Source organism: Adiantum capillus-veneris, chromosome 23, assembly GCF_014529385.1.
Source record: "Adiantum capillus-veneris isolate H3 chromosome 23, ASM1452938v2, whole genome shotgun sequence".
NCBI lineage: Eukaryota > Viridiplantae > Streptophyta > Polypodiopsida > Polypodiales > Pteridaceae > Adiantum > Adiantum capillus-veneris.
In genome coordinates this window covers 35,463,584-35,477,659 of record NC_140953.1, presented here as the reverse complement: position 1 = coordinate 35,477,659, position 14,076 = coordinate 35,463,584, and the positions used below count along the sequence as shown (strand labels likewise).

Genomic DNA, 14,076 nt, shown 5'->3' with positions numbered 1-14,076 from the left:
AGCCCTGGCCCTCCGGTGCCCTCTATGATATAGCACTAGCCCGTCTTGATAAACATGAGGGACCCTCCGGATAGCATCAAGGCCCCCTTTGGGCAACATTAATACACCGACAAAAGTGATATGTAGGTTTAAAAAAAGAGCAAAATACCGTGAAAGTGGTGTAATGATGAGGAGCGCTCCATTCCAACAATAGAAACGAGCCCCTAACACTTGCACCACATGAACCCTCCACGAGGATGCTTCCTACCCAAACCTGTTTCCAGGTGCGGATAGACACCCAAGGGAGGTAACTAGTCGTAAAATACAAGCACGTTGGTGTAGTGATGAGAAGCACTCCATTCCAACAGTAGAAATGAGCCCCAAACACTTGGACCACCGAAACCCTTAACGAGAATGTTTCCTACCCTTGGGGAATTCACTATATAAAATTTTCATATATCACATGATTTCACCAAAATGGATTAAAAGTACTCCTTATAGGCCTTATGTACACATGTTTCTATAACTTTACAAGAATATAAAATCCTTCTATTGAACTCACGTGCTATGTTACATATACTTTAGTGAAATCTTCGGGTTCCTACCTAAACCTGCTTCCAAGCGGATAGACACCCAAGGGAGGTAACTATACATGGACGTTTTTATGAGAAAAAAAGATGCAAAAAACTTACACGATAAAGCTCAAGGATTACCTCAAGTTTTAGCTCTAGTGTGGACTCTAGAGAGTGTGCCAAAAGGGGTGTATGAGAGGATGGGCCATTGTTTATATAGGCCCCTCCAAACTTGACGCCTCTTTGAAAATTTGGAGAGAATTTGGAGCTCGCCAGACTACGAAGGGGCCCCGACGGGCAAATCAAATATCCCGACAAGCAAACAAGAACTCTTGGTTCCAACAGGTCAATGTGAATTTTATATTATTAACACTTTCATGTTATTACCAGTTCACACTTCACGTGAAGACATGAATGAAATCCCTGTAGCCCAACACATGAGCATTGTATTGCCTTTAGTATTGCAACCAAACATTGCCTATAGTATTGCAACGATGGGGACATGCACTATATATAAAGCCACTATATGATGTGCATTCAAGAATATTGCAACCATGGGGGCATGCACTATATATAAAACCACTATATGATGTGCATTCAAGGGTATTATGAAAATATCTTATCTACAAATTTTACACAATGATAACACACCCTTTTCCTATGCAATTCTAAATTTTGTTTTGAAGCTCCCTAAATGATACCCTTGTATAACTAAAAAAAATGACTTTTTTGAAATTAATAATATCTTTCTGTTAAACCCATGTGATAAGTACATGTATTATAGGTAACCTCCTTGAGATTGAAACTATGGAAAAAGGTGGTTAGGAAAGTGGTCACGAGAAGCATAGTCATCATTTAATTTGTTGGATGATTGTGCCTCATCCATGGTCACACCTATAATATTTATTTGTCTTGTATGTGGCTATGCAGGTCTTCAAGCCACAATGCTGATTCTACCATATTTACACTAGTTATCTGTACTAATAACTATGCTTTGCAAGAGCACTTCCTTGGTTGCATACACAAGACTTACTTCAAATGGGATTAAAGAATGTGGCTTGCTTATATATACAAACCCTGGCTGGGTTTGATGAAATGCAATTATTTGGATAGTAATTTGACGTATGCTTTTTACACACACACTATAAGCTCCTAGGAGGTGAGCGTGGGCGCGGGCTCTTTGGCGCCTTTGGTGGTTTTGGGGCCTTTGGTGGCTTTGGAGGTCTCTTTGGTGGTTTTGGAGGCTTTGGAGGGGCCTTTGGTGGCTTTGGGGGGCTCTTTGGGGGCTTTGGTGGTTTTGGGGGAGGACTCTTTGGTGGTTTGGGGGGTGGACTCTTTGGTGGCTTCGGGGGAGGGGTTGTGGGTGGTTTTGGAGGCACTGTGGGCGGTTTAGGTGGTGGACTCTTTGGTGGCTTTGGAGGAGGAGCGGGTGGTTTGGGCGGAGGGGTAGTAGGTGGTTTAGGAGGAGGAGTGGGTGGTTTAGGAGGAGGGGTAGTTGGTGGTTTAGGTGGAGGAGTGGGTGGTTTTGGAGGAGGAGTTGTTGGTGGATTGGGTGGCTGGGGAGGTGGCGTAGGCGGTGTCACGAGGTTCACTCGCCGGCAGTTGCGACGAATTTCCCCATTGGCAGCAGTCTTCAGGTTGAGGTCCCCCATGGTGGTGATGGACTGTATGAAAGCTGGGAAGAAGCCCCCCGTGCTCGTGAATCGACCAACAAGCGGCGAGGTTCGAGCATCACTTGCAAGCTCCTGGTCTAGCTGCAAGATGCCATTGCCACTCTGTAGTTGCGTATAAAAGCTGGAGTCGAAGATGTCACGTGTGCCCTGGTCGAGCGAAACAGAAGGGTCGGACGAGCTACCCGATGCGGGATCGGGGCACACGCCCCTAAGCCTTGTGACCAAGGCTGGGTTCATTGTGGGGTCTGGTGATCCTGTTCCTTGGAAGTCGAAGACTCGGTCGCTGAAGAAGCCGCAATGTGCGAACCCGGTCGTATGTGCACCTGTACAGCAAATTCAATCACCCTCAATCCTTGCTAATGGAAGAAAAGCAAGAAGCTTTTCCTTGTAAGAGGATATACTTTGGTTTGGTATGCTTCCTTTATTTTGTCATTTAGAGGAAAGCTGCCCTAGCTGGCCCTAGATGTGGCTCATTTGCGTGCTTTTTCACTTGATAAGATGCCTAATTTGGTTTGACAATGTACATAGACCCATTAATCGATATGTGTGTGTGTACTTACCAAGTAGTGTGACCATATCATTCAAAGACAATCCCTGGCTTGCGAATGCGGCTCTTGCTTGGTCGACCGTCGAGGCTGGCGAAGGCAAGATGTTAGCATCTGCTGATCTTGATCTTTTTCCGTCGAAGCGGCCGGTCTTCACCGCATAACTCGGTCCGCCAGCCTGCAAATGCCATAGGCATTCAATTATGCTTCTTCAAGAATGTTATGGTTAGTGAGTTAACAAGGGCAAAGCAAGCAATTGTATGTTGGCCAAATTATTAAGCATTTTGGGTGCCAGTACAATGAAATCAATGGCAGCTAAATTGCAGATATTATATGTATGCAAAATTCTATGCTTTTGCCTTACAGCTGTTTACATACCAGAGCAATCGAATCTCGCACTGCGACTGCAACGATGTCTGCGCAAGAAACGACGCCCGGACATGCGGCTTCTAGTTGTGTTTTGATCATGTCAATGAGGTCGAAGTCTCGCACAGTAAGGTTGGGCCCGGCATCCTTCTCAGCAGTATTGCCCGGTGTGGAGTCGATCAGAAGAGAAGCATCACAGCCCTGTATGATGGAAAAAGAAAGCCAGCACAGTTAGCATTGAAAATGTGAGCCTCTACTAGTGTAAAATTCATGAGATAATTAACAAAAGAAACGAAAATTATAGCGAAAATCAAGACAAAAAAGCTCAGCTTGTGCGTGAAGAAAAAATGTGTTTTCAACAAATCAGAAAAGGCTGACATATGGTTAAATTACATTGACAAAGCAGTCATGGAAGAACATTCGCAGCAGCCCCGCCGTGACGGTAGGGTCGGAGGCGAAGCGGGCTTGCACAGCTTGTTTGATGATGGCCTCTACATTGGGGCATGTTGTGGCATAGAATCCAATGCTAGTTGCGGCATGTGCGCCGCCACCATTGTTGCATACCAGCTGCAGAAGGCAAGCACAGAAGAGGAGAAGTGCTGCGGCCACGCTGCCTCGTCCGCGCTTGTGGCTGGCAGTTACTGTCGTGCCCGCCTCAAGCTGGCGCTTGGGCGTCTGCATCACATCGTCTCTCTCTCTCTCTCTCTCTCTCTCTCTCTCTCTCTCTCTGTCGATCGGATAGATCTTTAGAGACTGTTAGAATTGTTCCTTGCAACGCTAAAAAATTATCTCCTCTTCTTCCTCTCTCTCTAGCTGGGTGTTTCTGTCTAGAACAACCTGAAGCAATCTGGTATAAGCAGCTATACAAATGGAAGGCGACAGCAGCTAGGGGTGGAGTGAGATGGGCTCTCTCTCTCTCAGCTTCTCTCTCTCTCTCTGTCTCTCTCTCTCTCTCTCTCTCTCTCTCTCTCTCTAGTGCCCCGTTGCTAATGCGACCATCTACAGACCTAGAATATATACATCCAGTAAGTCAACTCTAAGAGCTGAGGGGAGGCTGTATCGGAGGAAGCTCGCGCTCTCTCTCTCTCTCTCTCTCTCTCTCTCTCTCTCACAAACACACACACACACATTTTCTCTCTCTTCTCTCCGACCATCTTCGCAGCACACGACCTTGCACATCGACATGCAGACGACGTGCAGGAGGATCAAGGATAGGAGGCAGGATGTTTTTGTTTGTGTTGTGAGAGACGAATCGCGATCTCGTTTACGCGTCTCCACTTACTCCCCCTCCGCCTCACTAAATCAGGAACCCCTTGCCAGCCCTTTGGGCCTTGACATTTTGAATACCCGCTTGCACGTTTTGACTTCACACACTCAACCCATGAAGCTATAAGAGCTACATCCACTCAATTTCCCCTTTCATAAGAGCAGTTTCACATGAAACTTGTTTGTAACCTTGGCTAGAGCCATCTAGTAAAAGTCCATGTGGGGAAGAACACATCCTAGTGGGACAAGTATGTCTTGATGACAAAGGCTCCAAGGCATGATGGTGCTCCCACTCCAAGTTGGCAAGGAAGAACTTCCAATTGAAACTCAACCATAAGAAATAAAAAATTCCAAAAATGGAAGAGGATCCAAAGACCAAGAAGAAAGGAAACCCAAGAAAAAGAAGCGACCTAGGTGTGATAAATCTTTCTTTCGGGTTCATTAGCAAGAATCTCAGAAGATTCTCACATAGACATGAGGAGCAAAAAGGGGGTGGAAGGCACGTGGAGGAGAGAGAGGGTGGAACAAATGCCATAATAAGAAGAAGAAGAAGAAGAAGAAGAGAGTTTTAACATCGTAGGAAACTATCCCAAGAGACCTTAAAGATCTAATCAACGAGGAGAGTTGAACCCAAGACCTGTTGTTCAAGAGGGAAATGGCATAACCAATCTACCACACTTGGGTGATAGAGTCCGAAGAGACCTTAAAGACCTAGTCGACGAGGAGAGTTGAACCCAAGGCCTGTTCTTCAAGATGGAAATGGCATAACCAATCTATCACACTTGGGTGATAGAAAGGCTATAACATTTTCCTCTTTTTATTAGCACTAGCACACACACACCCGAGAAAGAGAGAGACGGGGTTTTTGGGGGGCGGGGGGGGGGGGGTCTCGTCACTATATGGCACGGCTCCAGCCAAGGGGGATCTATGGTGGGAAAGAGAAGCGGAAATCGCAATGCAATCTCAGCCGTCCGTCGACTCGGTGAACTAAGGGTGAATTCGGGGCAAAAATGGCACCCCGAGTTCACTCCTAGTTCACCTGCCTCGCGGGGTGTGGATCGAACCCAGGACATCTCAATTGCCACAGGAATTCCCTACCCCGAGTTCACCTACCTTGCGGGATGTGGGTCAAACCCAAGACGTCTCGGTTGCCACAGGAATTCCCTAACACTACGCTAGCGCGCGTCGCTGCTCATGTTGGCATGGCACATGATCACACGCTAGTTTATCCCAGTTCACCCACCCCTAATTCACCCCCAATTCACTGCATGATCTGACGGCCGAGATTAAAGCCGCTTGGCCCCCCCCAATTTGGGCTCTAGATCCCCTCTCTGAACAAGAGCCGTGCCATATAGTGAGAGGGGGGGGGGGGGGGGGGGGGGGGGGGATTTTTAGAACTCTCACTCTCTCTTGTCCTATAGGTGCTTTGAACTGTTGGCGGTTGATCGTAGCAGGTAGGTATTTCAGGCTTGGATGCCCATAGGAGGAGAGTAACAAGGCTACGAGAAATTCAAGTTGCATCCATCGCTACCCTCTTCCAAGCGTTCCAAGCACAGTAGGCAATGAGGAAGATGCAAGTCGGCCGTGCATGTTGCTGCACTCAGCAACGCATGGTACCGTGGTGTAGCTCCTAGGCAGCTGCAAGTGGAAAGGCTCATAGATTTGTTGCTGGGGATATTGAGTAGATGGTGCTTGGAAGCAGCCAAGACCCAATTGTTTCTTTGTTGGGCATACGAAGCATATGGGCAATGGAGGTAGCTGATGAGCATTCCTTTGCAATTGGGGGAATCTCCTATAGAAATTAATGGTTTTTGAAAACTTAGATCGAATAGGACTTCAATAATACACCATAATCAACTGCAAAAGACAAGACATGGGAAAGATTTAGTGTTGAGTCCAAGGAAGCGAAACAATAGAAAGGAAAAACCAAATAGAAAAAGGCAAAATGTCTGAACTCAAGTGAAAGAATATGAGGTCTCAGATCATTGCAGATGTGACATGATGCTGGAAAACCTTGTGGACAACAAATTGTGCTAGAAAAGCCACCAAATTGAACACATCGTTCTACACAAGTGAAGTCCTATTATAGTCCTTTGATGTCAAATGTCAAAGAGAGTGGATTTAGCAAATCCCAAGGGACAGCCTAAAAAGTTTGGATAGCTACTAACTTGACAAAAGAGGAGGAGAGGCTTGCTCATCAAGACTTAGAGGAATATTGAGATGTCTTCACCTTTTTCTATAAGTCCTTGAAGGATGTAGACCTTGAAATCTCTCTACATAGAAAACCTCTTAAGGAGGACACCAAGCCTAGAAAGAAAGAGCCTTACACATACAACAATATATCCACCAATAATAGTAAGGAAGAGATTGACAAACTCCTAGGCGTGGAATTTATCTACAAAATTGAGCATGCACAATGGCTCATTCACAATGTTTTTCATGTGAGCCTACTTAAGCCTTACAAAGGAGACCCACCACAAGAACCAATCATTGAGGACGCGCCCGAGATCGAAGATCAAGAAGAGGTGCTTCAACTCGAATCAATTCTTTGACATGAAGACAAGGTATTAAGACATGGTAAGATTATCCAATGGTATCTTATTATATTAAAAAATTATCCTATTGAAGATGCTAGATGGATCTAAGGAACACACCTTAAGGATAGTATGAACCTTGTCAATGCTTACAATAATGATACAATAGAGTAAGCAAATGTAAGTACTTTTTTTAACTGAAAAATGGTTTTGTCTTATAAGACTAGTTCTTTTTTTTTTTGGGTGCACAAATTTAAGTAGTATGCATGCTTAGAATCATGTTTGTGATGACTACGTCTCTCAAACACCAAGTAGAATTTGTCACTCTACTTTGGGAGAATGAAATGGACTCAAGTGAAGACATGCTTGCAAGAGCTAAGTCTCCCAACCACCAAATGGATTAGTCATTCATGCTAGAATGATGTTGTAGGGTAAAAAGGGATCCTCTACACACTAAGAAACATAGACTAATGACTACGGCTTTATCTCCTTTACCTCATAGTTGAGGACTACTATGATTTCGAGAGGTAATGTCGTAAAATCTAATATTTAACTAACCCAAATGATTTTCTTATATTAAACTGATCATTTAATGTGGAAGAATAAATGGGAACAAGAGTTAGAATATAGACATGTGCTTATTGATCTATAAAAAGCACGGGACCAAAGTCAATGGGTCCAAATGACAGATGGTATGTAAAAGAGCAATGCTAGGTAATGGAACTTGAAAGACCTTAGGGTTAGCTTCATTAAAGACCTCCAAAGGTTAGTGTTATAAGTCCTTAGACCTAAGAACTTAGGCAGGCTAGGGTTGAGCTTGAGGTGGAAACCCGGCCCAAGCTTGAGGTGCTTGTCGTGCTTGTTGACTAAGGTGCTTGAGGTGCTTGTTGTGCTTAATGACTAAGGTGCTTGAGGTGCTTTTCGTACTTGATGACTAAGGTGATCGAGGTGCTTGTCATGTTTCATGACTAAGGTGCTTTAGGGGCTTCATGACTAAGGTGCTCAAGGGGTGAGATTTTCCCAAAAACAACATGCATCCCTACACAAGGGGGTGCGAGCCCTACAAGTAGGGGCATGAGAGAAAACACACACACACACACACACTCACTCAAGGCAAGCCAAGTCCAAGAGGCAATAAGGACACATGTCAAGCTCCTCCCCATGTTTGCCTCATAAGGTGCCTAAAGAATATTGGTTGACCTCTAAAGGGGTCCAATGAGAATTTAGCTTATTTAAATAATTACCTAGGCATTATCAAGCCCTCTCTCTCAAAGGGGTAAGGAGGACACTTGTCCAAATTCTACCCTTGTTGATTGATATGCACTAAGAATGTGATTGGCTAGTCTTGCAAGGGTCCAATCAAATTCAAGGATGAGCTACAAGGGGTATACTCTCTCACACACACACTCACATGATCTCATTCTCACTTTGTTAAAGTGCAAGAACTCCATCTCCTTCCCCAAGCTTGAGAAGTTGAGAGCCTACACTAGCATTCTTGGCTATGGAATGCAAATCCAACCAAGAGCCATGCTTCAATGCTATGCTAGCAATATTCTTCATCTCCATTACTATGCTATTAGGCTACTAAGCTATGCTACGCTCTATTAGTAATGGTATGAGAGGACGCTATTTCTTTCTCGTAAGAATGTTTTTTTTTCCTCTTCCCTACCGTCATTCCCTGGTAATTCTCTCCACCTTGAAGGTTTTTGAGGCCTTGGGACTGAGGCCGGGGACAAGTTAATGCTTTCATTTAGCTAAGCGGACATAATTTTGGTGCATGAAGCTCTCTATCTTCATTGGACTATCAAGGTCTCAAGGAACACAAAGCTTGTATTGTACCAAGTCTCTCTTTATGGGAGAAGCTATAATACAAAAGCCTTTTGGAGGGGGGACCGGTTCCACATAAATCCGGTCCTTAACTGTTGTCAAGTTCTCTTATTCTATCTCTTGCAAAGTATTGTCATGCCAAGTTTATTAAGTATAATGGTTATGTTGCTACCTCTAATCAAGTTCACCCCCTATTTTCTCAAAGTATTCTTATAAAAATGCTCACTACAGTTTTCTTAACTCCGATATTCTCAATGTTGACAGTCCATTTCCATTACACTTAACATGTCCATATGATCGTGAAGGATTCCCTTAACATATTGATGTTTTTAGTGGCTCACCTCACCGACACAAGTGATCTAAGTTTAAATCCATACACAAGTATAAATGGCCTAAAGTTGAAAGTCACACTTTTTGTACTATTGTAGAAAAATCCAATAAAATAGAGAGGTAATCTTTTCAATCGCTTTGCTTCTTATTGACATATTCTCTTAGCATGTCTTCCATCACGTGATTGACCATCTATCTCTAGATGATCAAATGTACTTAGATTGAGCTTCATGTTCAATCTTTTAAATATTTCTCCAAAAATGGCTCTCTTTATGGGAGAAGCTATAACACAATAGCCTTTTGGAGGGGAGACAGACTCCACATAAATCTGATCCTCAACTATTGTCAAGTTCTTTAATTCTCTCTCTTTGCAAAGTATTGTTCATACCAAGTTAATTAAGTGTAATGGTTATGTTGTTACCTCTAATCAAGTTCACCCTCTATTTTCTGAAAGTATTCTCATAAAAATGCTCACTACAGTTTTCTTAATTTCGCTATTCTCAACGTTCATAGTCTATTTCCAGTACATTGGTATCAAAGCTATTGGTTTCTCTTTTCTTGCTTAAAAAGAGAAGTCCTTAAGTTGTCCATGAAATGTTGGACCTGCTCATCGCCAGACGGTAAGTGGGACAGGGATCTATTATCTTGGTTGAAAAGGACTCAATTCAAGGTACACCATTGGGAACTATAGACTTAATAATGGATTCTCTTGGGGCTTGCCTCTGGCTTAACCATTATTGAGCTACTAGCAAGCTCAACAGGAACCAGAATCAACCGGGAAATGTTGGACCCTCTCCACTACTCTTTGCAATCAACAGTCTGTAAACCATGGATGTGGTTGCTTGAGAGCTAGTTTTCCAAGGTAAAGAAGAGTAGTAACTAAGGTTTTTGAGGGTACCAAAGCACAAATTATCATATAGATAAGTTTTATTAGCATGGATGAAAATAATCAAGAGAGTAGAATGAATATTGACAACTTTGATTTTGCACATGAGGGTGCTATTGATGATGCCCCAATGTTTGTGAATTATCTTGTTACTAGGTTGCAACAAGCTATGGGCAACCTTGCCTTGCAAGCCGAAGTTACCCACCAAAAACTTTGTGCTTATGGGATTTCCCTACATCTCCACCAAGAGAGAGAGCTTAGGAAGCCTCTTGTTGAGACTTCCAAAAGAAGACTCTCTCCGATAAGAGGAGAGGAGGAATCCAATGAATGAGAAAGAAGGGAATCTCTAAATTCCTCTAAAGGTGTGGCTCCACAAAGACCGCGGTCTCGACGATTCCCAAATTCTCCCAAGAGGAAAAGATCATCCTATAGTCCTTCTCTTTGTCACCCCGAAAGGGAAGAGAGGAAACAAAGGAAGAAAAACACAAGAAAGAGGTCACCTTCCTCTTCTTTCGACAAAAGCAGCGGTTACTCTCCTAGAGAATACAAGAGGAGAGGACATCGCAAATCCTACCTTGCTTGGAAAAGGTCCCAAAAGCTTAAGAAGTTCAAAGTGGGAGAAAAGAGTATCCCGAAAGGGAAGAGAGGAAACAAAGGAAGAAAAACACAAGAAAGAGGTCACCTTCCTCTTCTTTTGACAAAAGCAGCGGTTATTCTCCTAGAGAATACAAGAGGAGAGGACATCGCAAATCCTACCTTGCTTGGAAAAGGTCCCAAAAGCTTAAGAAGTTCAAAGTGGGAGAAAAGAGTATCTCTTTTCTCACCTATGATGGCACCTTTGGTGCTACTGACAAAGTATTTGCCTTCATCCAACAATTTGATGCTTCTCTCCTGCTAAGAGCCTCTCCCTGACATAGTGGTTTTCCCCCCCAATGTGCTTTGTGGGATCATGAAAAATTGGGTTCCTCACAACCGCCCATGCGCTCTGTTGGGGTATAAAGCCCAATGTGGTCGCCCAGGTAAGTGGGCGGGCCGCCAGGTATGTACACATATTCTTTTGTAAAAACCTAATAAGAACTCACTATGCTCTACACATTATAGTAGAGTGAGTTCACCATATCGTCGTGCTCTTCTTCTCGCACTCTCTCTCGCGTCGCACTTTCGCTCGTACTCCTTCAACTGGTATCAGAGCTCCGATCGAGGCTCGGGGCAGCACTGCAGGAGGCTAGAGTCACCAGCTCAGATTGGAGTGAAATTCGACAAGCGAAGACACGGCCCCAAATCCTGTGGGTGACTCAGAAGGGCTTGGTGTTCTCAGAATTTCATTCTGAGGTCATCTCGGCCACCGTTCGGCTTCGACAAAGGTCTGCGCAGACCATTTTCGACTACGTGGTCTCGACGGGTGCAGATCCGACTCTGCAAATTTGGGGTTTTCGGCCTACGATTGCAGGTGCTGAGGATATCGACACTCCCAGAGTGTTGATTTGTGGCTGTCTACACATCGAAGGACGGCTCACAGTTCTTGGAGGAGTGTCACATACGACACGGGCGCATCTACACACAGACTGTAGGCGACATCCACTAGTTCATCAGGTAGCTTGTGTTTGCTGCTTGATATTCCAGATTTCATCCTGACATTGCAGGTACTTCCACATGGGATGTATTGTCAGAGATGATGTATGTCTGTTGAGGGTTTGCTGGCTGTGAGTCACGTAGCAAACAACCGACGTAGCGGTTACAGCATACAGTGGGAAATTTGTGGATGTATGACTTTGTGGGAAGTCTATGTACTGTCAAATTTACTGCAGCCTTTGTTGAGGGTCGAGTGAGGTTTTATTGAGCTGGGGGATTCTCGAATGTTGAGATCCTTTCGGTGATACAGGTCTTTGAGCGATCCCTCGAGCACCCTTAGATAGGCAGCTAGGATGTATTTACTGTGAGTTAGACAGTTGGGATTGCATCTTTGCTTTACTTCCGTTGAGGCATTGTCGCAGTCTATGCTTATAGGACAGTGAGAGACAGTACAGGTGCAGGACAGGTTTACCCGCAGCTTACAGTGTCACAGACACAGTGTTTTTTGAGCTGTTTTTTGGTCTGTTTTTGAGTACACCAGAGCCATTTTACAAAGGAGACTCTGCCAAAAACTATGGAGAATCTGAAGCTTTCTTGGTTCATTTGACAGGTTGATATTGGTTCAGAGGTCAGTTTACAGGGGAAACTCTGCCGAATTCTTCCCAGGAAAGTAAACCATTGTGAAGCGTAGCTATGGCTGGATCACAGGACACTGCTCTTTACAATATCAAGAAGCTGGATGGAACCAATTTCCCATTGTGGAAGAAGTAGATTTGGCACGTGTTGGTACAAAAGAAGCAGATAAAACCTATAAAGCTCAAGGGGATAAAACCAGAAGATATGGACGAAGATGAATGGAGCGAAATGGATGAATTGGCACTTTCTACCATTATGCTGACTTTGGTAGAAAGCGTTTACTTCAATGTAGCAGACGAGATGTCGGCTTATCAAGCATGGTTAAAGCTGAGTGATCTTTATGAGAAGCAGAGTGCAGCTTCACAGGTATACTGGCTTAAGAAGCTTGTTGACTTGAAGATGAAAGAAGGGACACCTATGTCCAATCATCTGAATGAATTCAACACAATCTACAGTCAGTTGTCGGCTCAAGGTGTCAAGTTTGATGAACCTATTAGAGCTATGTTCCTGTTGATCACATTGCCAGAAAGTTGGGACACTTTTCGCACAGCTTTGAGTAATTCTGCACCTCCAGATGGTTTGAACATAGCAGGTGTAGAAGGAAGTCTGCTTACTGAAGAAACCAATAGAAAGACAATGGACAAAGGCAAAGGAACGGCCTTAGTTGTTAGGGGAAGGACCAAAGAAAAGTACAAAGGTGGAAATAGGAATCAGTCTCGTAGCAAGTCCCGCAGTGCTAAAGGCAAGAGTGACATAGAATGCTACCATTGTGGCAAGAAGGGTCACATGAAAAGAGACTGCAGAGAATGGAAAGCAGAAAAAGGCAAAGAGAAAGCTGAAGACCATGGTGAGAAGAACAAGTCCTCAGTGAAGATTCAAGAAATAAATGTGACAAACACTGTTGCAGAGGATGACAGTCTAGTGTCAGGAGACATCTACTTCTTGAAGAATACAATGGACTCAGCTCTTCTTACAGCATCTGATGGAAATGCACTGAGTGACTGGATTATAGAATCAGGGGCATCACTTCATGTGTCTCCAAACAAGGAGTGGTTTACCTCTTATGTGACCACTAAAGATCATGTTCGGCTAGGCAATGGGCAGACATGTGAGATCTTAGGTGTTGGAGATGTTCAATTGAAGTTTCAGAATGGCTCTTCTTTCACGCTGAAGAATGTGAGACATGTTCCCGCAATTACAAAGAGCTTGATCAGCACAGGTTTACTTGATGATGCTGGCTATGTCACCACTTTTGGACAGAACATGTGGAAGATATCCAAGGGTTCTATGACAGTAGCACATGGAGTAAAGTCTGGAGGACTTTACAAGATTTATGTATCAAATGTCTCTAAAAATGTAATCAATGTAACCGAGCAGCCGAATGTTTCTTTGTGGCATAGCCGGTTAGGACATATGTCCAAGAAGGGAATGGAAATCTTGTCTCGTTCTGGTTATTTGCCTGGCTTTTCATTTAATGATTTTGAATTCTGTGAACATTGTCTGTATGGTAAGCAAACACAGCAGCCACATAAGCATAGAAGCAGTAGAAGAGATACACAGTTGGCACTTGTTCATAGTGATTTGTGTGGACCTATGCCTAACCTATCTCTAGGGGGAGCTTCTTACTTTATGACATTTATAGATGATTACTCGAGGAAAGTATGGGTTTACTTTCTCAAGCACAAGGATGAAGCGTTTAGTGTTTTCAAAACGTTTGTGACACTTGTGGAGAATCAGAGTGGCAAGAAGCTTAAATGCTTACGCACTGACAATGGTGGAGAGTATGTTTCAAAGGCCTTTCAGGACTTTTGTGATTCAAAAGGTATAAAACGAGAACTTACTGCTCCTTACAATCCTCCTCAAAATGGTGTTTCTGAGAGGATGAATAGG

General features: G+C 43.8%; 1 protein-coding gene across 1 annotated transcript; it reads right to left on the bottom strand.

The window, feature by feature from the left end:
• Positions 1-1,332: 1,332 nt before the first annotated feature.
• Positions 1,333-4,261, bottom strand: LOC147427630 (peroxidase 57-like). Its single transcript, XM_086496570.1, has 4 exons — positions 3,529-4,261; positions 3,148-3,336; positions 2,785-2,947; positions 1,333-2,547 (listed from the first exon to the last, which is right to left on the bottom strand). The coding sequence occupies exons 1-4, from the start codon at positions 3,814-3,816 to the stop codon at positions 1,694-1,696; spliced, it is 1,494 nt and encodes a 497-aa protein (XP_086352696.1). The 5' UTR covers positions 3,817-4,261; the 3' UTR covers positions 1,333-1,693.
• Between the last annotated feature and the right edge of the window lie 9,815 nt (positions 4,262-14,076).

Bases quoted from the DNA above. Each gene is read 5' to 3' on its own strand.
- LOC147427630 (XM_086496570.1), bottom strand. From the start codon at position 3,816: ATGCAGACGCCCAAGCGCCAGCTTGAGGCGGGCACGACAGTAACTGCC. The intron at 2,948-3,147 runs GTATGTAAACAG...TGGCATTTGCAG, and splicing joins TGCGAGATTCGATTGCTCTG to GCTGGCGGACCGAGTTATGC. The intron at 2,548-2,784 runs GTAAGTACACAC...TTTGCTGTACAG, and splicing joins TGATATGGTCACACTACTTG to GTGCACATACGACCGGGTTC.